This window comes from Ranitomeya imitator, chromosome 1, assembly GCF_032444005.1.
Source record: "Ranitomeya imitator isolate aRanImi1 chromosome 1, aRanImi1.pri, whole genome shotgun sequence".
Classification (NCBI taxonomy): Eukaryota; Metazoa; Chordata; class Amphibia; order Anura; family Dendrobatidae; genus Ranitomeya; species Ranitomeya imitator.
Genome location: NC_091282.1, coordinates 51,585,487 through 51,609,826, shown reverse-complemented (window position 1 = coordinate 51,609,826; position 24,340 = coordinate 51,585,487). Strand labels below are relative to the sequence as shown.

Genomic DNA, 24,340 nt, shown 5'->3' with positions numbered 1-24,340 from the left:
ACCGGACTCTACTTGTCTGGATTGAACCCTTTTAAGTTCGCTCATGTCTAATAAGAGACAATAAGAGCTGACCCACTGCGGAAAATCATATAGTATCAATGCTACATCGAGAAAGTAAAGGGGTATTTCCTCTTTGTATACAGGTTATGCCATAATTGTCTATAGGGTCCCATCTCAGATACCACGCCTGGGGTGCAACAGCTACCTCTGCACCTCTTTATCTGCATCTGAGGAGCGGACACACAAACCTTGGGGCATAGCCAAATGGAAGGGCGGTGGAAGGGGCGCTACCTGCATTCGTTGGCACAATTTGTCATCTATTTGATGATCGTTATAGGAGTTTTCTGAAGCTCATCAACAAGTGAAGGGTTGACCATGACGTTGTAAGGGTTGACCATGACGTTATGTCCTCACCTTCCTACCAGAAGGTATATATGATAGGTGGGTATGGAGCGCGTGCTGTCTGATTATATCCTGTGTGTTCTTACATTAAACAACCCTTTAGAAGAGGTGATGCAGGACTTCTTTTCATTTTTCCTACGGGACTAAGCACTTACCGGCAGGTAGTTGCTGACCACCTGTACTCTGTCCTGCAATGATCTCTCCCACCTCAGGACGTTCGTGCACAATTCTCCTGCTTCCTGTGACACCACGTCGACAGAGCAGCAAATTCTCTTCTGATTTGCTCTGTCAACAGGACGTCATAAGTATTTGACAGCCGGGCCCCCGCTGCGTTAGGTTGATCGAGCAGTTAATCAACATGACGTCGGCAGTGATGACCCATCGACAGAGCAAATCGGAAGAGAGGGTGCTGCTTCGTCGACGTTGCGTCACAGGAAGCAGGAGAAGTCTGTGACCGCTCTGAGCGGGGAGATATCATCACACGGCAGCCGAGACAGGTAGGTAGCAGATACCTGATGATAAATGCTTAGCCCTGTGAAAAAATAACCTGGATAACCCCCTTTCAACGGAGCAACATCAGATGTTTCAATTTAAATGGACCCATCATGAATCAATAGATTTGTCACTTTTCTGGTGTCGGAGTTCATTGTGTCAGTACCTGATATATAGTATATACATTACATATCACTATATACACTTCCATAATTCTTTAAAAAAAAAAAAAAAAGCATAAACTCACGCGACTTATCACCGCAGCCAATTCTCTCATCTCGCTATTGGCACCGAGAAATGTGCTGACCGGCTTCAGTAATCTTTCCTTGGAAATAAAAAAAAAAAAAAACATTACTACTATCCTAAGTTAGATAAACTATTAAAAAATGTATAAAGAGGTTTATACCGGTGCTTTATATATCGGTATAGTCCCTATTCAGAGCCTTCACATATTTTATCATGATTATTGTGCGGTCACTTATGTTGAAACTTAAAAAGGAAAAAAAAAACCACATACATGTCCAAAAGTTTTAGAGTTTCGGCAAATAATTTAGGTCACATAGCAGATGCAATTAGCTAAAGAACAGTCGGTTTGTTCGGTCATCGGTCGATCGCTGCCACTTTTTCCACGAGCCGATGATCGGGAATGTGGAGTCCTATAAGGCTACGTTCACACTAGCGTTGCGCCGCCCTGCGTCGGCGACGCAACGCGCGACGCACGGAAAAACGCGCGCAAACGTGCGCAAAAACGCGCGCGTTTTGCGACGCGTGCGTCGTTTTTTGACGAAATCGGACGCAAGAAAAATGCAACTTGTAGCGTTTTCTTGCGTCCGACGCTAGCGTCTAAAACGACGCACGTGTCGGAAAACGCGTGCAAAAAGACGCACGCGTCCCCTATGTTAAACATAGGGGCGCGTCGCCGCTGCGTCGCCGCTGCGTCGCCGACGCAACAGCGACGCGACGCTAATGTGAACGTAGCCTAAGCTGCCCCATACAAGGTATAATCCGACAGTGAAACTTACAGAAGGGTCCGGATTGTAGTTCAGGGTGTTCATAGCGATTTCGTTGGACGCCCCCTTTATTGCGTCCTGGATCATTCCACGAAAGTCAATGATCTGTCCCTGCGCAAATCACAAAGCATAAACCATAAAGAGAAACAAGTGCAACAATGTATAAACTGTATCTTCTCCATCTCTCCAGGAGGATTTACCAATGGGATGAAAATAAAATCTAATCACAGTATTGTAGAAGTAAAGGGAACATCGAAAAAAACATTTTTTTTTTCTTTTTTTAAAAGGTTGTCAAACTTAGAGTTAAGTTATGTAAAAGTCCGGGTTGTAAAGCAATAAAAAAGACGCCATACATACAGTATCGCCTCTATAACCTGTCACCCCAGCGCAGGCCAAAGCGGGGGTCTTCACTAGGACAGGAAGCGATGACATCCCCGTTCTTTAGTCATCCGAGCACTGAGGCCTGTGAATGGGATGTTATCGCTTCCAAGTCCCTGCAAAGACTGCAGAGTAAAGGCGTTTTATTATTCTACATTACCTGTCTACGTAATTCTTATTCATTATGAAGATCTGTTCTCAGTGAAAGGAACGTTACATACACTGCGTGGGAAAAAGTATGTGACCCCTCCACATTCCCCTCCAGGAGCTTTTCTGACCTCCCATCCTACATCCATAGACATTAATATGGAGTCTTCCCCTGTGCTCCAGCTCTTCTGGGAGGAATTCTCCAAGATTTGGGGAATTTCTGCCCCTTCATGCAGAAGATCATTAGTGAGGTCAGACCCTGATATTGGGGGGAGGTCGGGCTCACACTCTCCATTATAGACATTGGATGGGGCTGAGGTCCGGGCTCTGTGCGGCCGCTCATGTTCTTCCCCCCATGTCTGTACGGACCTTGTGCACTGGGCACAGTCATGGGGAACAGAAAAGGGTGAACCCCAAACTGTTCCCACAAAGCTGGAGGCTACAATTGTCCACAATGTCTTGTCCTGTAGATTAAGATTTCCCTTCACTGGAACTAAGAGGCCTCGGCCGCCCCCTGATAACAGCCCATAACATTATCCTCCTCCACCATCTGTACAGCGCGCACAATGAGGTCAGGGGTAACATTCTCCTTCACCAAACCCAGACTCCTCCATCAGACGCAGATAGAGAAGTGTGATCCATCACTGCACACAACACGTGTCCCCCTAGTCCAGTGATGGCGGCTTTACACCAATACATCCGACGCCCCTAATTGTGCTTGGTGATGTACGGCTGCATGCAACTACTTGGCCATGAAACTCCCAGAGGGGCGCAGTGTTTGTGCTGATGTTATACTAGAGGAGGTCTGGATTATGCAGTTATGGAGTCAGTAGAGCGGTGGTGACTCTTATGCCCTCTGTCTCGGCCCTCCGCTCTGCAGTGTTACGGGGGTCTCCACTTCGTGGCTGAGTTGCTGCAATACCTTCCACTTCTCAATAATATCACTCACAGGTGATGGGGGAAGATACAGGAGGAAGAAATATCAGGAACAGACTTGTTACCCCGGTGGCTCCTATTACAGGACAGCGCTGGTATCAGTGAGCTCTGTACCACCGGCAGTTCAGTCACATGTTAGTAAAGGCAGACAGCATGGCGGGGGGCCGGAGGTTATACACCCCTGGGGAGATGTGGGGCCTGATGTTATACACTGGTGGTGAGGGGGCCGGATGTTATGCTTTGGGAAGTAGCGAGGGACTGAAGGTTACACACCAGGGGTGAGGGACCCGATGTTATACATCAGGGGGAAGCAAGGAACTGGAGGTTATACATCGGGGAAGAGGGGCCGAATATTATTCAATGGGAACGAGGGGGCTGGATGTTGAACACTGGGGAGAGGGGCTGGGGGGTTGAGAGGCCAGATGTTATACAACTGGGGTTGAGGGTCCGGATGTCATTCAATGGGGGCCGGATGTTATACAACTGGGCTAATGGGCCGGAGGTTACACACTGGGGACAATGGGGCTGAATGTTATACACTGGGGGAGTGAGGCCAAATACCATACAATAGGGTTGAGGGGCCGGATGTTATACAGGGTGGGCTATTTATATGGGCGCAAAACTTTGATAACTTGGTATTACAAAAACAAACAAAAAACTTTGTGCCAGAATTCCTGGGTAAATGTGGCCCAATATGTCATCCTGAAGTCTGGGCTGTCTGGTTTATTAAAAAAAACTGCATAGAATGCATACAATTGTAGCAAACTCTCAGCTGTGAGAAGCTTCTGGACTCTGGATATTGACACAAATTTGGAAGCCCCCTTTATGATTGTGACAAGGAATCCTAATAGTTGTTCCGGCGTCTCCATCTCATGCACACACATTCGTTCTGGCTGGAGGTCACAGTATCGCTGACACTTTCCCTTTTATTCGCTTCTTGCTTCGCGTGAGTTGTACTGACCCTTCGCTGTGAAACGCCTTCTCCTCCATTTTTATTTAAACCTGAAACGTTTAAGCCAAAATCTGAGACCTCCGGAGGACTGGAGCTACCGTTCTCCTGCAAAATGAGACAAGGATTAGAATCTGAAAAATGAGTGTCGGCAACATTCAGCCGATGGATTTATCCATTGTCCAACAGTAGACATCATGATTGTCAGCAACATACGGGGTGAACAACACATCCCAGCAGTCTCAGGGGTACACGGGCCCCCCTCGTGATTTCAGTTCCCCCCACCTGTCTGGAGAGCTCTCTGGTTGATGCTTTCTCCGCCATCCTGGCGTGTGTCCGGGACGCCGGGCGCTGGATGATGTTATGGTTGGTGATTCTCGGCAGACCCTGGGAGGAATTGCTGGCTGTTCTGGAAGAAAGGAAGGAGACAAATGTAATGTCCAATCATTTCCTAATTATCCCAACTTCACGCTCTCCCGCTTTAATACTCTGTGCTGCTTTCAGCACATACTAGTGCTTCTCACTAAATGAGAATATCATCAAAAAGTTATTTTTTTTTCAGTTCTTCAATACAAAAAGTGAAACTCGTAGTATATAGAGTCATTACAGAGTGATCTATTTCATGTGTTTATTTCTGTTAATGTTGATGATTATAGCTTACAGCCAATGAAAACCCTAAAGTCATTATCTCGGTAAATTAGAATAATGACTTTTGGGCTTTCATTGGCTGTAAGCCATAATCATCAACATTAACAGAAATAAACACTTGAAATATATTATATAGAGTCATTACAGAGTGATCTATTTCAAGTGTTTATTTCTGTTAATGTTGATGATTATGGCTTACAGCCAATGGAAACCCTAAAGTCATTATCGGTAAATTAGAATAATGACTTTTGGGCTTTCATTGGCTGTAAGCCATAATCATCAACATTAACAGAAATAAACACTTGAAATATATTATATAGAGTCATTACACAGTGATTTATTTCAAGTGTTTATTTCTGTTAATGTTTATGGCTTACAGCCAACGAAAGCCCAAAAACAGGATTTTTGGTTGCTTACCGTAAAATCTGTTTCTTGAAGCCTCCATTGGGGGACACAGGAACCATGGGGTGTATGCTGCTGCCACTAGGAGGCTGACACTATGCAAATAACAAAATTAGCTCCTCCTCTGCAGTGTACACCCCACCGACTGGCATTAAACTCTTCAGTTAGTGAGAAAGTAGTAGGAGAAAGAACAAGGTTGAAAAACCATAACCACAAACTTGAGAACTGTAAACGTGAGAACAGTCAGAGAACATATAACAAAAACATTGGGAGGGTGCTGTGTCCCCTAATGGAGGCTTCAAGAAACAGATTTTACAGTAAGCAACCAAAAATCCTGTTTTCTTTATCGCCTCTCATTGGGGGACACAGGAACCATGGGACGTCCCAAAGCAGTCCCAAGGGCGGGAAAAACAGACTTCCATCAGGTCAGAGGACTCACCACTGCCGCCTGCAGGATCCTTCTGCCTAGGCTGGCGTCCGCCGATGCGTAGGTATGGACCTTGTAAAATTTGGCGAACGTGTGGATGGAAGACCAAGTTGCCGCTTTGCACAGCTGTAGGGCGGAAGCCCTGTGGTGCACCGCCCAGGAGGCGCCGACTGCCCGGGTAGAGTGAGCCTTAATCCCAGGAGGGGGCACTCTGTTCTTGACCCGGTAAGCCTCCAAGATTGCCATTCTGATCCATCGAGCAATAGTGGCTTTAGAAGCCGGCTGGCCTCTGCGCGTGCCATCAGGAATGACGAAAAAGGAATCCGTCTTCCGGAAAGTGGACGTTCTGTCCAGATAGATCCTCACAGCCCTGACAAGATCCAGCTTGTTCAATGATCGCTCCAGAGGATGAGTCGGAGCTGGACAAAAGGAAGGTAGAACGATGTCCTCGTTGAGGTGGAAGGTGGAAACCACCTTAGGAAGAAAAGAAGGAGGGGGCCGGAAGACCACCTTGTCCTGGTGAATGACCAAAAACGGAGGACGGCAAGACAGGGCCGCCAGCTCGGAAACGCGGCGAATGGACGTGATGGCCACAAGAAAGGCTACCTTCCATGATAAAACTGATAGAGGAATCTCCCTAAGAGGTTCAAAGGGAGAAACCTTCAGAACGTCCAGTACCAGGTTTAGGTCCCATGCCTCCACAGGGGCCCTGTACGGCGGGACGGCGTGGGCTACCCCCTGAAAGAAGGTCTTAACCTGTGGCCGAGAGGCCAAGGTCTTCTGAAAGAGGATGGAAAGCGCAGAGACCTGACCCTTCAGAGAACTAAGAGCCAGGCCCGAATCCAGTCCTGCCTGAAGGAAGGCCAAAAGAGAAGGCAGGGAAAAAACGATGAAGGCGGAAGGCGGTTGGACTCGCACCACCGGAAGTAGGCCTTCCAGGTGCGGTAGTAGATCCTGGAAGACGAAGGCTTCCGAGCCTGAATCATGGTGTGAATCACCCGGTCCGAAAGGCCAGACGCTCTCAGAACCGCGGTCTCAACAGCCACGCCGTTAAACTGAGCGACCGAGAATTCGGGTGGCTGATCGGACCCTGGGACAGCAGATCGGGCCTGTCTGGAAGGCGCCAGGGAGCGTCCGCGAGAAGGTTGACGAGCTCCGCGAACCAAGCTCTCCTGGGCCAATCCGGGGCGATCAGGATGACCGGCACCCCTTCCGCTTTGATCTTCTTCAACAGTTTGGGAAGTAATGGAAGGGGTGGGAACAGGTAGGGCAGCTCGAACTGTGACCAAGGAATGGCCAGAGCATCGACGCCCACTGCGAGAGGATCGCGGGACCTGGAGACGAACTGCGGAACCTTCCTGTTGACTCGGGACGCCGTGAGATCCACATCCGGAGTTCCCCATCGAAGACAAATCTGATGGAAGACCTCCGGATGTAAGGACCATTCCCCTGCCGCGAGGCCCTCGCGGCTGAGGAAGTCGGCGGCCCAGTTTTCCACGCCGGGGATATGCACCGCGGATATCACCGGAACCGTTGCCTCTGCCCAAAGGAGGATCTTGGATACCTCGGCAAGGGCCAAGGAGCTCCGAGTCCCCCCCTGATGGTTGACATATGCCACAGCCGTGGCGTTGTCCGTCTGGATCCGGACTGGAAGGCCCCTGAGAATCCTTTCCCAGTGGCGGAGGGACAGGAAGATGGCCCGAATTTCGAGGACGTTGATCGGCAGAGATGACTCCTGCAGCGACCAGCGGCCCTGGACCGTCAGGTGGCGAAAAACCGCACCCCAGCCGAGCAGGCTGGCGTCCGTTGTCACCACCTGCCAGTGAACTGGAAGGAAGGACCTGCCCTGGGAGATGAGAGGTGACGTCAGCCACCAGTTGAGAGACCGCCTGACCCGAAAGGAGAGTTTGATCGGTCGATCCAGGGAGAAGACCGACCTGTCCCACTGAGACAGAATGGCTTGCTGAAGGGGTCGTGAATGGAATTGGGCGAAGGGAATCGCTTCCAATGTAGCTACCATCCTCCCCAGAACCTTCATGGCCGAACGGAGGGAGGGAGGTCGAGGACCCTGGAGCAAGCGTATGTCCCGACAGAGAGTGGATCTCTTGTCTGTGGGAAGGAAGACTCTGCTCTGACGAGTATCGAAAAGCATGCCCAGAAAGATGATGCGCTGAGAAGGAATAAGGCAGGACTTCTTCCGGTTTACCACCCACCCGAAACGGGCTAAGGTGTCGAGAACAATGGACAGGCTTTCGTGGGCCTGAGCGAAGGACGGAGCCTTGATGAGGATGTCGTTGAGATATGGAAATAGGACCAGGCCTCTGACTCTCAAGATGGCCATCAGCGCCGCCATGATTTTCGTGAACACTCTTGGCGCGGTTGCGAGACCGAACGGCAGGGCGACGAACTGAAAATGATCTCGTTGCACTGCAAAGCGCAGGAAACGGTGATGTCCGGGAAATATCGGGACATGGAGGTAGGCGTCCTGGATATCTATTGAGCATAGAAACTCCTGAGCCTCCATGGAAGCAATTACTGAACGAAGGGATTCCATCCTGAAGTGTCTCAGGCGAACTCTCCTGTTCAGCAATTTGAGGTCCAGAATGGGGCGAACTTTGCCGTCTTTTTTCGGTACCACAAAAAGATTTGAGTAGAAACCCGTGAAGCGTTCCTTTTCTGGGACAGGAACGATTACCCCGGATTTGAGCAGAGAAGCGATGGCTGAGAAGAAGCCCGGAACTAGAGCGGGGTCTCTTGGAGGACGGGATTGGAAGAAACGATCCCGAGGTCGGGAAGCGAACTCTATTTTGTATCCCGAGGATACAACTTTCCTGACCCATGCGTCCTCTACTGCGGAAATCCAGACGTCCCTGAAAAGGAGAAGACGGCCGCTCAATCTGGGAGTTGGGCTGGAGTCTTGCCGAGAGTCATGCCGAGGTGGATCTTCCAGTCCTGGGCCTGGAGGATCTACCCTGGGAGAAACGAGGACGCCAGGACGGAGTGGGCCTAAAGGACACCGCCTTCTTCTCTTGACGTGCCTGTGGCCTCTGTTGCTGCTGGGAAAAGGAGTTTGACGCAGCGAAGCGACGAAAAGGCCGAAAAGGACGAAACTGTCGTCTAGGAGGAGGGCGACGAGGCTTAGCCTGGGGGAGAAGAGAACTTGTACCCCCGGTGGCGTCCTTAATTATTTGGTCCAGCTGGGAACCAAAGAGGCAAGAGCCCTGGAAGGGCAGACTAGTGAGGGACTTTTTGGAGGACAAGTCCGCCTGCCAGGCCTTGAGCCAAACGGTCCGGCGGATGGCAACGGCATTGCTGGAAGCTTGAGCCGCACAAGACGCGGCATCCAGAGAGGCGGAAACCAGATATTCACCAGCATGGGAAATCTGGTTGGCAAGTTCCGCTAATTGCGCGGGAGACGCCCCATCCAGGATACCCCGCCGAAGATCCTTGGCCCATTTTGAGATGGATTTTGAAGCCCAAGTGGACGCAAAAGCTGGACATAGAGCCGCTGAAGCCGCTTCAAAAGCAGATTTCGCGAAGGATTCTATAACTCTATCGTTAGAATCCTTCAGAGATGCTCCGCCGGACAGAGGAAGCACCGTGTTGGTGGACAGCCTGGAAACAGGGGGGTCCACCGAGGGAGATGCCGTCCAATTGGCGGCAAGTTCTGGAGGAAAAGGATATAACACACCCAGGCGTTTTCCCCTCTGAAAACGCCTAGTGGGGTTCTCTCTCTCTCTGGACACGATTTCCTCGAATTCAGGATGAGGAGCAAAAAATTTTGAAGGTGGTTTGGCCCGTCTGAACGAAACCGCCTGATCTGCGGGTTCCGTAGAGGGATCCTTGATGCCACATGTTTGGTTTATTGCCCCAATGAGGTTCTGGACTGTCTCACTCATGGTGGCGATTTGGTTAGGATCCAGCTCCGAAGTATCCTCCGAAGGCGCATCAGATAATGCCTCAACTGACTCAGGGGAGGAGGATCGGTGGGACACCAACCGCGGGGGAGGGCCGAGCGGCGAGATGGAGCGCGAAGAGGACTCAGACCGACGTTCCTGTCTGGACCTTTTGTGGCTAGTCAAGGAGGGCTCGGGCGGCGGTTCCTGCGACCCGCTGGCCACTGCAGGGGTCTGCAGGGGTAACCGATCCAGCGCGGACACTAGGGTTTGAGATACCCGTGTTAAATCGGCCACCGATTGTGACAGAGAGGCGGCCCAGCCAGGGATGGGGGGATCACTCTCGGGCGGAACAGCCGGGGGATCCTGGGTGGTGGGAACAATCGGGTTGCTGCAGGACTGACACAGCGGGGAGGACTGACCTGAGGGAAGTTTGCTGTTACAGGACGAACATGCAAAGTACGTGACTAAGGCAGAAGATGAAGAGGTAGGGGGACGAGAGCGGCCCCCTTTAGAGGTAGACATTTTTAGGGACCCTGAAGATGCCAGTGGGTTAGGGGACAGTGGGCAGAGGGGGGTGTCAGTCTGCAGTGCAGCTACTCACGGACCCGGTCCTGGAAGATGTCCCACTTGTCCTCGGTGGAGAACTTCCCTGAGGTGCTGATTCTGCGATGCTGAGCCACAGAAGATGCGAGTGAAGGAGCGTGGCGCGCTGCGTGAGGCACTGCGAGGGCGGCTGCTGCTGTGAGAAGCGGTGCACACCGGCCGAGGGACCCACGAGGAAGGGGGTGGAGCCAGACGCAGAGGCGCCGGTGGGCAGGGCGCAGTATGTCGGGCGGGAAAAAAGCCTGCCCGCAGAACCGGAAGTGAGGAGCCGAGAAACCGGAAGTAGGCCCCGGCCAAAGCCGGGACCTAAATTAGAGACCGGCGCCGCCGGAGAAGGGAACCGCGGCGCCGGAGCAGTGCGCCGCAGGGACTGAGAAGAGCGGCAGCCTGCCAAGGCTGTCCGGGAAAAACGGAACTGGCGGGGTCGCGGCGCCAGAAGTAGGCCCCGACAGAAGCCGGGACCTAAATTAGAGGCCGGCGCCGCCGGAAATTCGCGGAGAAACGCGGAGAAATCGCGGAGCCGGAGCGCCGGAGAATCGCGGCGCCGGAGCGCCGCCGGAGAATCGCGGAGCCGGAGCGCCGCCGGAGAATCGCGGAGCCGGAGCGCCGCCGGAGAATCGCGGCGTCGGAGCGCCGCAGAAAGTAAGTGGCACGGCATCCTGCCAAGGACGCCGTGCAGACACAGGACGCATTGTGGCCCCCGAGCAGAGAGACCGCAGGGGGAAGCGGCGCGGCAGCCTGCTAGGCTGTGACTCTGTAAGGGGCTGTGCGGCTGCAGGGAGAGAACTGCGGCCGCTAAGGAAGAAGAGCTTATGGCTGTCCCTGGGATCCCTCTAAAATAAACGCCATGAGGGAGGACAGGGGAACATCTGGAGAAAAGATCCCGGGGGAATGGAGGGGAAATACTCACCTAAACATCCCACGCCGTTACTAACCTGAGGGGAATGAGACGTCCACGGAGCTGTGATGGACGTCCTCGTCTCCTCCAACCGACAGGCTCTGGTAGGCGAGTGGGTGAGGGACGGAGCCAGGACCGGACTTCTGAGCACGCTTCTGTGCTAGGATCTTGGTCCTGGAGAGGGATCTATGAGGATACGGGGTGGCAGTACACGCCGTACTCATAGTCCGCATTGTGGGAATACAGGTGTGACTGCTCACCCTGTATCCCTCCGGAAAAAACCTGAAAAGAAACGACGCACATTGAGGTAGATAAGGGTCTAATGAAAGACCCGTGTCCACCTCCTACTGACACTAAGCTAAACTGAAGAGTTTAATGCCAGTCGGTGGGGTGTACACTGCAGAGGAGGAGCTAATTTTGTTATTTGCATAGTGTCAGCCTCCTAGTGGCAGCAGCATACACCCATGGTTCCTGTGTCCCCCAATGAGAGGCGATAAAGAAAGTCATTATTCTAATTTACTGAGATAATGACTTTAGGGTTTTCATTGGCTGTAAGCCATCAACATTAACAGAAATAAACGCTTGAAATAGATCACTCTGTAATGACTCTATATAATAGAGGAGTTTCACTTTTTTGTACTGAAGAACTGAAAAAAATTAACTTTTTTGATGATATTCTAATTTAGTGAGAAGCGCCTGTATGAATACTGTGATTTAGCTACATATGTAACACTTTATATAGGAGTAATACAGCATGAGAAGACATAACGAGCAGATTTACCTTCTCAGTTTTCCTCCACTTCGAGGCTTTAGGAGCAATTTACCATCTATTAAAAAAAATTAAAAAAAGTAAAATTTATTTGGAGATTAATCTGTCATGGCCGAAAGTGTTGGCACTCTTGAAATTGTTCAAGAAAATGAAGTATTTCTCACAGAACATTACTACAATGAAGGATGGCAGTAACGGGGCTGCCAGCTCGCATGGGTAATGGATCCATAAACTTTGACCATACGGACCCCGGCTTGGATCTCCCCACATTGGCTAAGCCATGTAAGTGGCTACACAGCAGTGATCGGAGCTGGCTCCAGTTGCTGCTGTTATAGCCAGGCGGCGGCAGTAAAACTCACCATTTTCTCCAACTTTTTTGGTGATTTTTGGGTATTTCTGGAATTTGACATAATAGTAACTCTCATATTCCATGATGATGGTTTCCAGGTCAATGTTATCGCAGACTTCAAATCTTCTCAGGCTTAGTTTGCTTTCCTGCTCTAGGGCGTTCGCCGAGTCCACGTAACTAGAAGAAAGGTGAACAGGCCGGTGTCAAAGTGATTTTGGGGGTAAACGCTCTTTGGATTGCTTACCGTATCTTCTTAACACATGGATCCAGCACTACGTTCACGGAAAACCTGCTCCGATTACAGCTACGGGGGAGACACAAGGTCGACATGACTGCTCTATTAAAAAAAAAACTGTCCCACTATCTTTCAATTCATCACTTATTTTTTTTTAAAGATTTTTTTTTTAGATTTTTATAGGCCCCGAGAACCCCCTGATGGCATCCAAGGCTCTTCATTTGATTAGCTGACCTTGTGGCGTGGCGCACATGTCATCGTATCAAGCTAGGCCGGGCAAACAAAAAAAGGTCGCGCTGTCTTTTTTATTTATTTGTCATGTCTGTATATTGTACAGTGCAAGCAAAAAGTTAAAGGGGACGTGTCATCAGAAAATAAACTATTGATTAAATCAGTTTCTTAAAATTAAATGATTTTTTCTTCATTTTTCCATATCACGATCTATATATAAAAAAATTTAAAAAAAATCTTGCAGTTTTCACACTGGTCGCTAAGCCTCCTACTAGACTCATACTTCCTGTGCTTTTCAGCAGCCACATAGACATAGACAACGTTACATTGTCTCTTACCCTACTGACTGGTATATATGTATTTTCTGCTCATGTTCTGATGTGGGCAAAAGTCATTGTACTGGAGGAGGAGGTGAGCTGTGATATCACCTATTGTGAATGATGGATCCTGTGTTATCTACTGTATATAGAGGTGTTATCAGTCATTGTACAGGAGGAGGAGGTGAGCTGTGACATCACCTATTGTGAATGGTGGATCCTGTGTTATCTACTGTATATAGAGGTGTTATCAGTCATTGTACAGGAGGTGAGCTGTGACATCACCTATTGTGAATGGTGGATCCTGTGTTATCTACTGTATATAGAGGTGTTATCAGTCATTGTACAGGAGGAGGAGGTGAGCTGTGACATCACCTATTGTGAATGGTGGATCCTGTGTTATCTACTGTATATAGAGGGGTTATCAGTCATTGTACAGGAGGAGGAGGTGAGCTGTGACATCACCTATTGTGAATGATGGATCCTGTGTTATCTACTGTATATAGAGGTGTTATCAGTCATTGTACAGGAGGAGGAGGTGAGCTGTGACATCACCTATTGTGAATGGTGGATCCTGTGTTATCTACTGTATATAGAGGTGTTATCAGTCATTGTACAGGAGGAGGAGGTGAGCTGTGACATCACCTATTGTGAATGATGGATCCTGTGTTATCTACTGTATATAGAGGTGTTATCAGTCATTGTACAGGAGGAGGAGGTGAGCTGTGACATCACCTATTGTGAATGGTGGATCCTGTGTTATCTACTGTATATAGAGGTGTTATCAGTCATTGTACAGGAGGTGAGCTGTGACATCACCTATTGTGAATGGTGGATCCTGTGTTATCTACTGTATATAGAGGTGTTATCAGTCATTGTACAGGAGGAGGAGGTGAGCTGTGACATCACCTATTGTGAATGGTGGATCCTGTGTTATCTACTGTATATAGAGGGGTTATCAGTCATTGTACAGGAGGAGGAGGTGAGCTGTGACATCACCTATTGTGAATGGTGGATCCTGTGTTATCTACTATATACAGAGCTGTTATCATTCATTGTAATGCTGTCTATGATGATAATGAAACTGCTGAGAAATGATCTATACAGAGCACAGAGTTGAAGTCCAGTATCAGCTTAGTGGCCATTGTGAAAGTTGCAAAATTCCTACATTTTTAAATTGTATAATGCAAAAAAAAATACATACAATACATATACAGTAAAAACCAAAGTTAAGCAAACGGATGTTTTCCGATGACACATTCCCTTTCCCATTTTTTTTTTTTAAATCCAGAGGAACATTTCTATAATTGAAAGTATCCTTAAAGTTGATTTCCAGGATTACAACACAGATAGGTCGTCAATATCAGATCGGTGGGGGAATGACGCTGCCCCAGGGTCTTGGAGTTGGACCCCAATGATCTGATATTGCCGACCTATTCAAGGGATATCGTAATGTTGGACGAACTCTCCAAGAATCGGATATCATGCCCTATATATGTGGACACACTGCAATACCCACCCCTCCTGCAGCATGTAATGCATGATGAGTATGAGCAGGTTCTTCCTCCGGGCCTCCGTCCGCTGCTCATCCTAGAAGGACATGAGACATAGTTATGGAAAGTGGTTGAAGAAACCCATCGCCAAACTTATCTACGGCTCCTGGATTTATCGCAACACAACTCAGTAAAAATGCCTTTCAGGACTATGGAAAAGTTGGATAGAGGCTATTATGGTGGTCATATTCCCAGAAAACACAGTTTATACCAACCTCACCGGAGACGAAAAGCTAAGAGTTTCCAGGTACCGTGGCTTTAACTTTATATATAGCCAATTTGGAGATACTGTATAATCGGAGCAAGTAATGAGCAACGAGAGCGGCGATTATCACTCTGCAGATAAAACGCCTGAGCGTTAACTAAGACAATGCATGAAAACTAATGAGTCCATTAATAGAAACTGCTACAAATAATTAGTGCACAAAAAAAATAGGCAAAAAAGGAAGAAAAACTGTAAAAAGAAAAACAAGCAATTAACACCGTTAAGTGCAGAAGTCATTAAGCAAAGCTTATTAACGAGAGCGAGAAGGCTGGAGAGTCTCCAATACACGTAGGGTAAGAGCAGAGCCGCTCTGCAGATCAGGGATCTCCTAAACTTACCTGCACCCGCTGCAAAAAACAAATCAGTCATTGTACAGGAGGAGGAGGTGAGCTGTGACATCACCTATTGTGAATGGTGGATGCTGTGCTATCTACTGTATATAGAGGTGTTATCAGTCATTGTACAGGAGGAGGAGGTGAGCAGTGATATCACCTATTGTGAATGGTGGATGCTGTGTTATCTACTGTATATAGAGGTGTTATCAGTCATTGTACAGGAGGAGGAGGAGGTGAGCTGTGACATCACCTATTGTGAATGGTGGAACCTGTGTTATCTACTGTATATAGGGGTGTTATCAGTCATTGTACAGGAGGAGGAGGTGAGCTGTGACATCACCTATTCTGAATGGTGGATCCTGTTATCTACTGTATATAGAGGTGTTATCAGTCATTGTACAGGAGGAGGTGGGGAGCTGTGACATCAGCTATTGTGAATGGTGGATCCTGTGTTATCTACTATATTATATATATATATATATATATATATATATATAAACAGTGGGGCAAAAAAGTATTTAGTCAGTCAGCAATAGTGCAAGTTCCACCACTTAAAAAGATGAGAGGCGTCTGTAATTTACATCATAGGTAGACCTCAACTATGGGAGACAAACTGAGAAAAAAAAATCCAGAAAATCACATTGTCTGTTTTTTTAACATTTTATTTGCATATTATGGTGGAAAATAAGTATTTGGTCAGAAAAAAATTTTCATCTCAATACTTTGTAATATATCCTTTGTTGGCAATGACAGAGGTCAAACGTTTTCTGTAAGTCTTCACAAGGTTGCCACACACTGTTGTTGGTATGTTGGCCCATTCCACCATGCAGATCTCCTCTAGAGCAGTGATGTTTTTGGCTTTTTGCTTGGCAACACGGACTTTCAACTACCTCCAAAGGTTTTCTATAGGGTTGAGATCTGGAGACTGGCTAGGCCACTCCAGGACCTTGAAATGCTTCTTACGAAGCCACTCCTTCGTTGCCCTGGCGGTGTGCTTTGTCATTGTCATGTTGAAAGACCCAGCCACGTTTCATCTTCAATGCCCTTGCTGATGGAAGGAGGTTTGCACTCAAAATCTCTCGATACATGGCCCCATTCATTCTTTCATGTACCTGGATCAGTCGTCCTGGCCCCTTTGCAGAGAAACAGCCCCAAAGCATGATGTTTCCACCACCATGCTTTACAGTAGGTATGGTGTTTGATGGATGCAACTCAGTATTCTTTTTCCTCCAAACACGACAAGTTGTGTTTCTACCAAACAGTTCCAGTTTGGTTTCATCAGACCATAGGACATTCTCCCAAAACTCCTCTGGATCATCCAAATGCTCTCTAGCAAACTTCAGACGGGCCCGGACATGTACTGGCTTAAGCAGTGGGACACGTCTGGCACTGCAGGATCTGAGTCCATGGTGGCGTAGTGTGTTACTTATGGTAGGCCTTGTTACATTGGTCCCAGCTCTCTGCAGTTCATTCACTAGGTCCCCCCGCGTGGTTCTGGGATTTTTGCTCACCGTTTTTGTGATCATTCTGACCCCACGGGGTGGGAGTTTGCGTGGAGCCCCAGATCGAGGGAGATTATCAGTGGTCTTGTATGTCTTCCATTTTCTAATTATTGCTCCCACTGTTGATTTCTTCACTCCAAGCTGGTTGGCTATTGCAGATTCAGTCTTCCCAGCCTGGTGCAGGGCTACAATTTTGTTTCTGGTGTCCTTTGACAGCTCTTTGGTCTTCACCATAGTGGAGTTTGGAGTCAGACTGTTTGAGGGTGTGCACAGGTGTCTTTTTATACTAATAACAAGTTTAAACAGGTGCCATTACTACAGGTAATGAGTGGAGGAAAGAGGAGACTCTTAAAGAAGAAGTTACAGGTCTGTGAGAGCCAGAAATCTTGATTGTTTGTTTCTGACCAAATACTTATTTTCCACCATAATATGCAAAAAAATGATAAAAAAAAAGACAATGTGATTTTCTGGATTTTTTTTTCTCAGTTTGTCTCCCATAGTTGAGGTCTACCTATGATGTAAATTACAGACGCCTCTCATCTTTTTAAGTGGTGGAACTTGCACTATTGCTGACTGACTAAATACTTTTTTGCCCCACTGTATATATATATATATATACACACCAGATGGTGGCCCGATTCTAACGCATCGGGTATTCTAGAATATGCATGTCCACGTAGTATATTGCCCAACCACGTAGTATATTGCCCAGCCACGTAGTATATTGCCCAGCCACGTAGTATATTGCCCAGTAACATAGTATATTGCACAGCCCACGTAGTATATTGCCCAGCCACATAGTACATTGCCCAGCTACATAGTACATTGCCCAGCTACATAGTATATTACCCAGTCACGTAGTATATTGCCCAGCCACGTAGTATATTACCCAGCCACGTATGTAACAGGTTAAAAAATAAACATATACTCACCCTCCGAGGGCCCCTTGTAGTGCTGTGACGCTTGTGTGCGGTGCACGCGGCAGCTTCCAGTCCTAGGGTTGGTATGAGCGCAGGAGCTGTGATGACATCGCGGTCACATGACCGTGACGTCATGGCAGGTCCTTCTCGCATAGCATTCTTAGCACCGGAGCCTGCCGCTTGCACTGCCGAGGACAGGATGTGACGTCGGAGGAAGAGAATTACCTTTTTTTTTAATTATTCTTATTTGTAACATTAGATCGTTTTACTATTGATGCTGCATACGCAGCATCAATAGTAAAAACTTGGTCACACAGGGTTAATAGCGGCGTAACCGGAGTGCGTTACACCGCGTTCCGGTAACGCTGGCATTAACTTTGTGTGAGGGCTGACTGGATGACTGGAGGGGAGTACGGAGCGGGCACTGACTGCGGGGAGTAAGGAGCGGCCATATTGCCGCCGGACTGTGGCCGTCGCTGATTGGTCGTGGGCGTTTTGCCACGACCAATCAGCGACTTGGATTCCATGACAGACAGAGGCCGTGACCAATGAATATCCGTGACAGACAGAAGGACAGACAGACAGAAAGACGGAAGTGACCCTTAGACAATTATATAGTAGATATGTGTGTATCTCTCTCTCTCTCTCTATATATATATATATCGAGAGTGAAGATAAAAGAAAAACAGCACAAAAAATCATGAAAAAAGTGGACTTTTGTTGTACAATTTTGTTGTACAATACGGGGACAACCACCAGGGGGAGCGGAAGGGAGGTAAGGCTAGGTTCACACTTGCGTTGTGCAGTCCGTTCAACAAATCCGTTAAACGGACTGCACTAACGCAAGTGCCGACTTTGGCACTGCGCTAGCGCAGATGAAGCATCTGCTAGCTCCATCTGCGCTAGCAATGCGCTAGCAGTGATGGACCCGGAAACGCTGCAGCCCGTGTCTTGGGTCCGTCACTCAATGACGGCACATAGCTAGCGCACGCCCACTGTGGGCCATTGCAAGTAATGGCGGCGTTAACGGACTATGTTACACCGCGTTATGCCGCGGTGTAACGTAGTCCGTTAAACAGGTTCACACAACGCTGAAGAGCTGGGCAAACACCGCTAGGGGTCAGTAGAGAGGTCGGACAAGCCAAATCAGGAACAGCTGGGAACTCAGTATCAGAGGAGAAGAGAGAAGCAAGGTCTGAACTAAGCCAGGGGTCAGAAGCCAGTCGAGAGCGCGATACCAAGAGGACGAGACGAAAACACAGCCAGAAACAAGCCAAAGATCAGAGCCAGACGAGACAGTCCAAAACAGGAACGCAAGACGGAGGGGCAGGTCAGAAATCAAGCCAGGTCATACACAGCGGGGAACAGACACACAGGACGCACTAAGTTAGAGGTCAGGTATGGGGCAAATATGAACACAGGCAGACAGAAAGCAAAGGAGACACTCAGCTGCTCTATTGGAAGACATGAACTATATCACTGACATCAGCTGCCAGCAACAGAGCAGGGAAAAAGCCACCCATACACCAGAGAGAGGCAGGAAAGGTTAACCCGCACATGACCAGGTCAGGAAAAAAATAGCCTGAAGTAAAACCTGACCTGGTTCATGACAGTTCCCTCCTCTCAACGGGGGTACACAGGAGCCCCAGGTTTCCCTGGATATCTGGCATGAAAGGCCCAGACAAACCAGTCTGCATGGACCGATCGCGACGGAACCCACGACTGGTCCTCAGTACCATAACCCTTCCAATGAACAAGATATCGAAGAGAACGAGGAACCATCCGAGAGTCCACAATCCGTTCCACCTCATACTCATCTTGGCCATCCACTGGGACCGGTGGCGGGAAGATGAAGACCCCTCAATGGAAGACCCCAACGGTTTCAAAAGGGCTTTATGGAATACATTGGAGATCCGTAGAGACAGTGGAAGGCGCAAACGGAAAGCCACAGGACTGACCACTTCCATAATTTCATAAGGACCAAGGAACTTAGGCCCCAAGTTTGCAGAAGGAACCTTAAGTCTAATATTCCTGGTAGATAAGCAAACCTTATCCCCTACCCGGAATACAGGCCCCATTGACCGTCTTTTGTCAGCAAAATATTTAAATTTGCCCTGAGCCTCCCCAATGTTCTTCTGGATCTCCTTCCACACCTCCCCCAACCGCCGATAGCCATATCTGCCCCGGGACACCCAGAATCTAAATTGAGAAAATTCCCCAAAATGAGGGTGGAAACCATAATTGCAGAAAAACGGGGAGGTGCCCGTGGACTGATTAATGCAGTTATTAAAAGCAAATTCTGCCAAAGGTAAAGAAGAACACCAATCATCCTGCTGGGCAGCGGTCAGACATTGCAAAATTTGCTCCAGAGACTGATTTGTCCTCTCAGTTTGACCATTAGTCTCCAGACGATAAGCAGACAAAAAGTCAAACAAATACCTAACCTTCTACAAATCGATCTCCAAAACTATTGAGAAAAACTGTACCCCCCTATCCAAGACCACACTCAAAGGCATACCATGGAACCATACCTCATGTTCCACAAACAATCTGGATAGAGTTTCACTATTGGGAAAGCTGTCAAAGACACAAAATGCGCCTGCTTACTAAATCTGTCCACAACCACCCAGATGACAGTATTACCATTAGAAGGAGAAATATCGGTGATGAAATCCATGGACAGATGAGTCCATGGTCTATCTGGAATGGGCAAAGGCACCAATTCCCTGGCCGGCCGCTTATGGGAGTTTTTGGTATGAGCACATACCTCACAGGCAGACACAAACCTCACAACATCCGAGGACAAAGACGACCACCAAAACAATCTAGCAATGGATTTACGGGTGGCCGAGATCCCAGGGTGTCCACTAAGGGCCGAGTCGTTGAACTCCCGGAGCACTCCGAGACAAAACTGAACAGGCACAAAAAGCTTATTAATGGTCCTGGATGGAGGCGCCAGAGACTGAGCTTCACAAATCTCCTGCTCCAACCCAGCGGAAATCCCAGCCACAACCACACCATGTTTAAGAATGGAGGAAGGAGGTTCGGGAGGAGATAATGGGTCTAGACTATGAGACAAAGAATCCGCCTTAATATTTTTAGAACCCGGCTGGAAGGTGATCGAGAATTAGAATCGTAAAAAAAAAAAAAGTGACCATCTAGCCTGCCTAGGGGTCAACCTCTTAGCAGACTCAATGTAGGGCAAATTTGTGGTCCGTAATTACAGTGATTCAGTGAATCGCCCCCTCCAAAAAAAATGCCTCCATTCTTCAAACGCCAATTTAATGGCCAGAAGCTCCTGGTTCACCACATCATAATTTCTTTCTGCAGGCAAGAAGTTCTTAGAAAAGAAAGCACAAGGTCTTAAACTGGTTAAAGTGGCGGGTCCCTGGGACAACACCGCCCCCCACCTCTGAGGAATCCACCTCAACAATAAACGGTTCAGATGGATCCGGCTGAACCAACACAGGGGCGGACATAAAACATAAAGAACGCCGCAACGGCTGAGGCTGACCAATTCTTGATATCAGCCCTTTTCTTAGTTAAATCCATGAGAGGCTTGACCACCTGGAAGAACCCCCTTACGAACTTACGATAATAATTGGCAAACCCCAGGAAGCGTTGCAGGCCTTTCAGATCTCTGGGTTGAAACCCAATCAACAATGGCCTGAACCTTCCTAGGGTCCATACGGAACCCCTCGGTGGACAGAATGAACTCCAGAAAGGATAGTTCCTGGGCAAAGAATTAACATTTTTCTAATTTAGCAAATAGGGAGTTCTCCAGGAGCCTCTGGAGAACAGCACGAAGGTGACCCACGTGAGTCTGCTGATCCGGAGAATAGATCGTCCAGATAAACCACCAAAAAACGCCTAATAAAGTCAGGAAAAACATGGTTAATGAAGTTCTGGAAAACAGCAGGTGCATTAGTCAGACCAAAAGGCATAATTAAATTCTCAAAAAGCCCCTCCGATGTGAGAAACGCAGTTTTCCAGTCATCCCCCTCTCATATCTGGATGAGGTTATATGCCCCCCGGAGATCCAACTTGGAAAACCATTTGGCCCCAGACAATTGGTTGTATCAATCAGGAATAAGCGGAAGCGGGTACGCAGTTATCTTATTTAACTCTTGGAAATCGGAGGCATGGGCGCAAACAACCATCCTTTTTCTTTACAAAAAATAACCACTTTTTTCATGATTTTTTTTGTGCTGTTTTTCTTTTTTTTTTTACTCTATTGCATGGAACCATTGGATTGTTGGTTGGAAAAGCTTTGCACATGAATGGAGGTAACGGTTTGGTGCTGTTCCAATTTTTGGGAAAACCTGAAGCCAGTCGGTGCACTGTCTAAAATTGTGTAATAGATCTTCAGGAGCGCAGCGCTCCTCTGCCTCTGACCTCCTGCCTGCCGGGGGGGTGCGGTGCGCTCCTGATGACTGACAGATCATTCTCCCATGCTGCAAGCAGCGTGATCCAGTGACCGGCCGGCTTCAGAGCTTTATAGCAAGGAGCCGATAAGACTGCAGAGGTGGTCGGTAACCTAGGCAATGAGCAGTGAATTAGAAGATTAAAAATCTTCTCCATTCTCAAGAACATGGCTACTTTTAATAAGAGGTAAATTGAAAAGTTGCTTGCTTTTACGAGAACTTTGCAGTTTTATCCATTTAAAGGGGTTGTCCACCACTCGGAAAACCCTTTCTGAATCCTTATATTCCCCCCTCGTAAAATAATAACAGTTATGACATGTTATCCAATCAGCGATGGCTTCCTACAGCCGGAATGGACATCCGGAGGGGTGGATGGGGGACGCCGATTTGTGTATGGGAGGGGAGAGTGAAGCAGGCACTGATTGGCCACAGGGATTGCATGACACATTGTCATGTGAGCCCCGGGAGAGCCAGTGCTGACACATCGCTGGAAGGGCCGCCGGCACCGGAGGGGAGTACAAGTTTTATTTTATGAGGGGAGAACATAGGAATTCAGAAGGGGTTGTCCGGGGAGAGGATAACCCCTTTAAGAAGTTGAGACAACCTATTATGGTCAACATTACCCATTGCTGTAAATAAGGGACTAGACAGCCCCAGACCATCACCCCTCTTCTACCACATGTTATTACAGGCGCTGTGCATTCTGTAGCCCAACATTCACCAAATCCAGATCTGCCCGTCAGTACACGTCCCCTTCAGAGTCCATTGGTGGCGGCCTTACACCACTCCATCCGGGGCTCGACATTGTGCTTGGTGATGTAAGGCTGCAGGCAGCTGCTGGACCATTGCGACCCACTTGTAATGACATTGGCCCCATCCTATCGGATGCAGGCTCCATATATCCGAACGGGGGAGCTGAATAAAATATATTTCCACACTGGACTCATCCAAAATAGGAATCCTATCTGACCTCCATCTATCAGACATTTATGTTGCAAAGACTGTGGTCATACCCCTTTAAATGTTAAAAGAAAATCCCTTTTACACAATTTTATGAAAACTCCATCATCACGTTGTGCGCGAGTCTCGCCGCTCCCGCCTGTGTAATGACAATTTAAAATAATATTCCGTCACACACAATTTATTGACAGTCGCAATCTGTGTAATATCCAAAATAAATATTTCATAAAACACCTGTATGACCAAATGTCCTGTCTAGAGAACGAGCGGTGACGGAGCGGCCATGTTTCACCGTCTCATAGAGGAGCCGCCTGCTTGGTGACAACCAAGGAGCCTCATGGGACCTCAGCGCGCAGGCGCACAACCACAGCCGGAAATGCACCCAGCTCCGTTACCATAACAACCAAGGAGCCTCATGGGACCGCAGCGCGCAGGCGCACAACCACAGCCGGAAATGCACCCAGCTCCGTTACCATAACAACCCTTGTAAACTTTATAAACAACAACAACAAAAAATAACAAAATGCCAATCACGTGAGACTCGTAGAAACTTTTCCCTCAGTGCCGCTCAGCCTGGCGTCATACCCGCCCGGTACTCACCGCCTCTCTGCTCTGCGCCGCCGTCTTCACCGCCTGATAGGAGAGCTCCATGTCCTGCGCCGCAAACCATTCATAGAACGGGAGCAGGGAGGGAGGAGCGTCCCGAAGAGTGACAAGCCGGCGGGCCAATAGGAGCAGAGCGTGCGGAGACGGCGTCGACTCTCAGCCAATCAGAGAACAGATGCTGGGGTAGGCGGGGCGCTTAACCCATTCATTGCTGAAATAGTAATACGTTTATTATCGCGTGCAAAATAATACCGGGACCCCGGATCGCACCGACCGCAGTCGATCAACCAATCAGTCCTCGTGAGGATGATGATTTTTTTTTTTTTTTTACTGTTATTAATATAAATTTTTATTCTTAATTTTCCAACAGCCAAAATATATATTTTTTTTTTAAGTCCAGGTTGTATTTTTCAGGACAAGGATTTTTTTTTTATGCCACAGTTTTTGTCTACCTGTGATGTTGCAGCATTTATTAAATATATTTTTTGAGGCTGAAGAGGGGGAGGGGGGTTGAAAAAAATTCAATTCTTAGGCGGCGTGCACACAATGAGTTTCCAGTGTTGCAGATTTTCCGCAGCCACCAGGTAGAATAGTTGATGTCATCCTGTAATGTGGCATTCGGAAGTGATACAATACCCCGATATTTCAGAATTTTTCTCAAAGCTTTCCCTGTATTATTATTT

The 24,340-nt window shown here is 48.1% G+C and overlaps 1 protein-coding gene across 3 annotated transcripts in view; it reads right to left on the bottom strand.

Moving 5' to 3' along the window:
• The window catches only part of KATNAL2 (katanin catalytic subunit A1 like 2), a 59,801-nt gene extending 36,059 nt beyond the window's left edge, over positions 1 to 23,742 (bottom strand). Inside the window, exons 1-8 of one of the 3 annotated variants that reach the window (XM_069746506.1) lie at positions 23,652 to 23,742; positions 14,612 to 14,682; positions 12,320 to 12,486; positions 11,973 to 12,018; positions 4,600 to 4,723; positions 4,327 to 4,422; positions 1,917 to 2,015; positions 1,142 to 1,219 (exon numbers count right to left, since the gene is read on the bottom strand). In XM_069746506.1, the coding sequence (XP_069602607.1) occupies positions 1,142 to 1,219; positions 1,917 to 2,015; positions 4,327 to 4,422; positions 4,600 to 4,723; positions 11,973 to 12,018; positions 12,320 to 12,486; positions 14,612 to 14,682; positions 23,652 to 23,702 (732 nt within the window). In that variant the 5' untranslated portion in view covers positions 23,703 to 23,742. Of the gene's footprint in view, positions 1 to 1,141; positions 1,220 to 1,916; positions 2,016 to 4,326; positions 4,423 to 4,599; positions 4,724 to 11,972; positions 12,019 to 12,319; positions 12,487 to 14,611; positions 14,683 to 23,285; positions 23,406 to 23,651 lie in introns of those variants that run through there. The other 2 variants (XM_069746521.1, XM_069746514.1) reach the window with 2 other exon arrangements.
• Between the last annotated feature and the right edge of the window lie 598 nt (positions 23,743 to 24,340).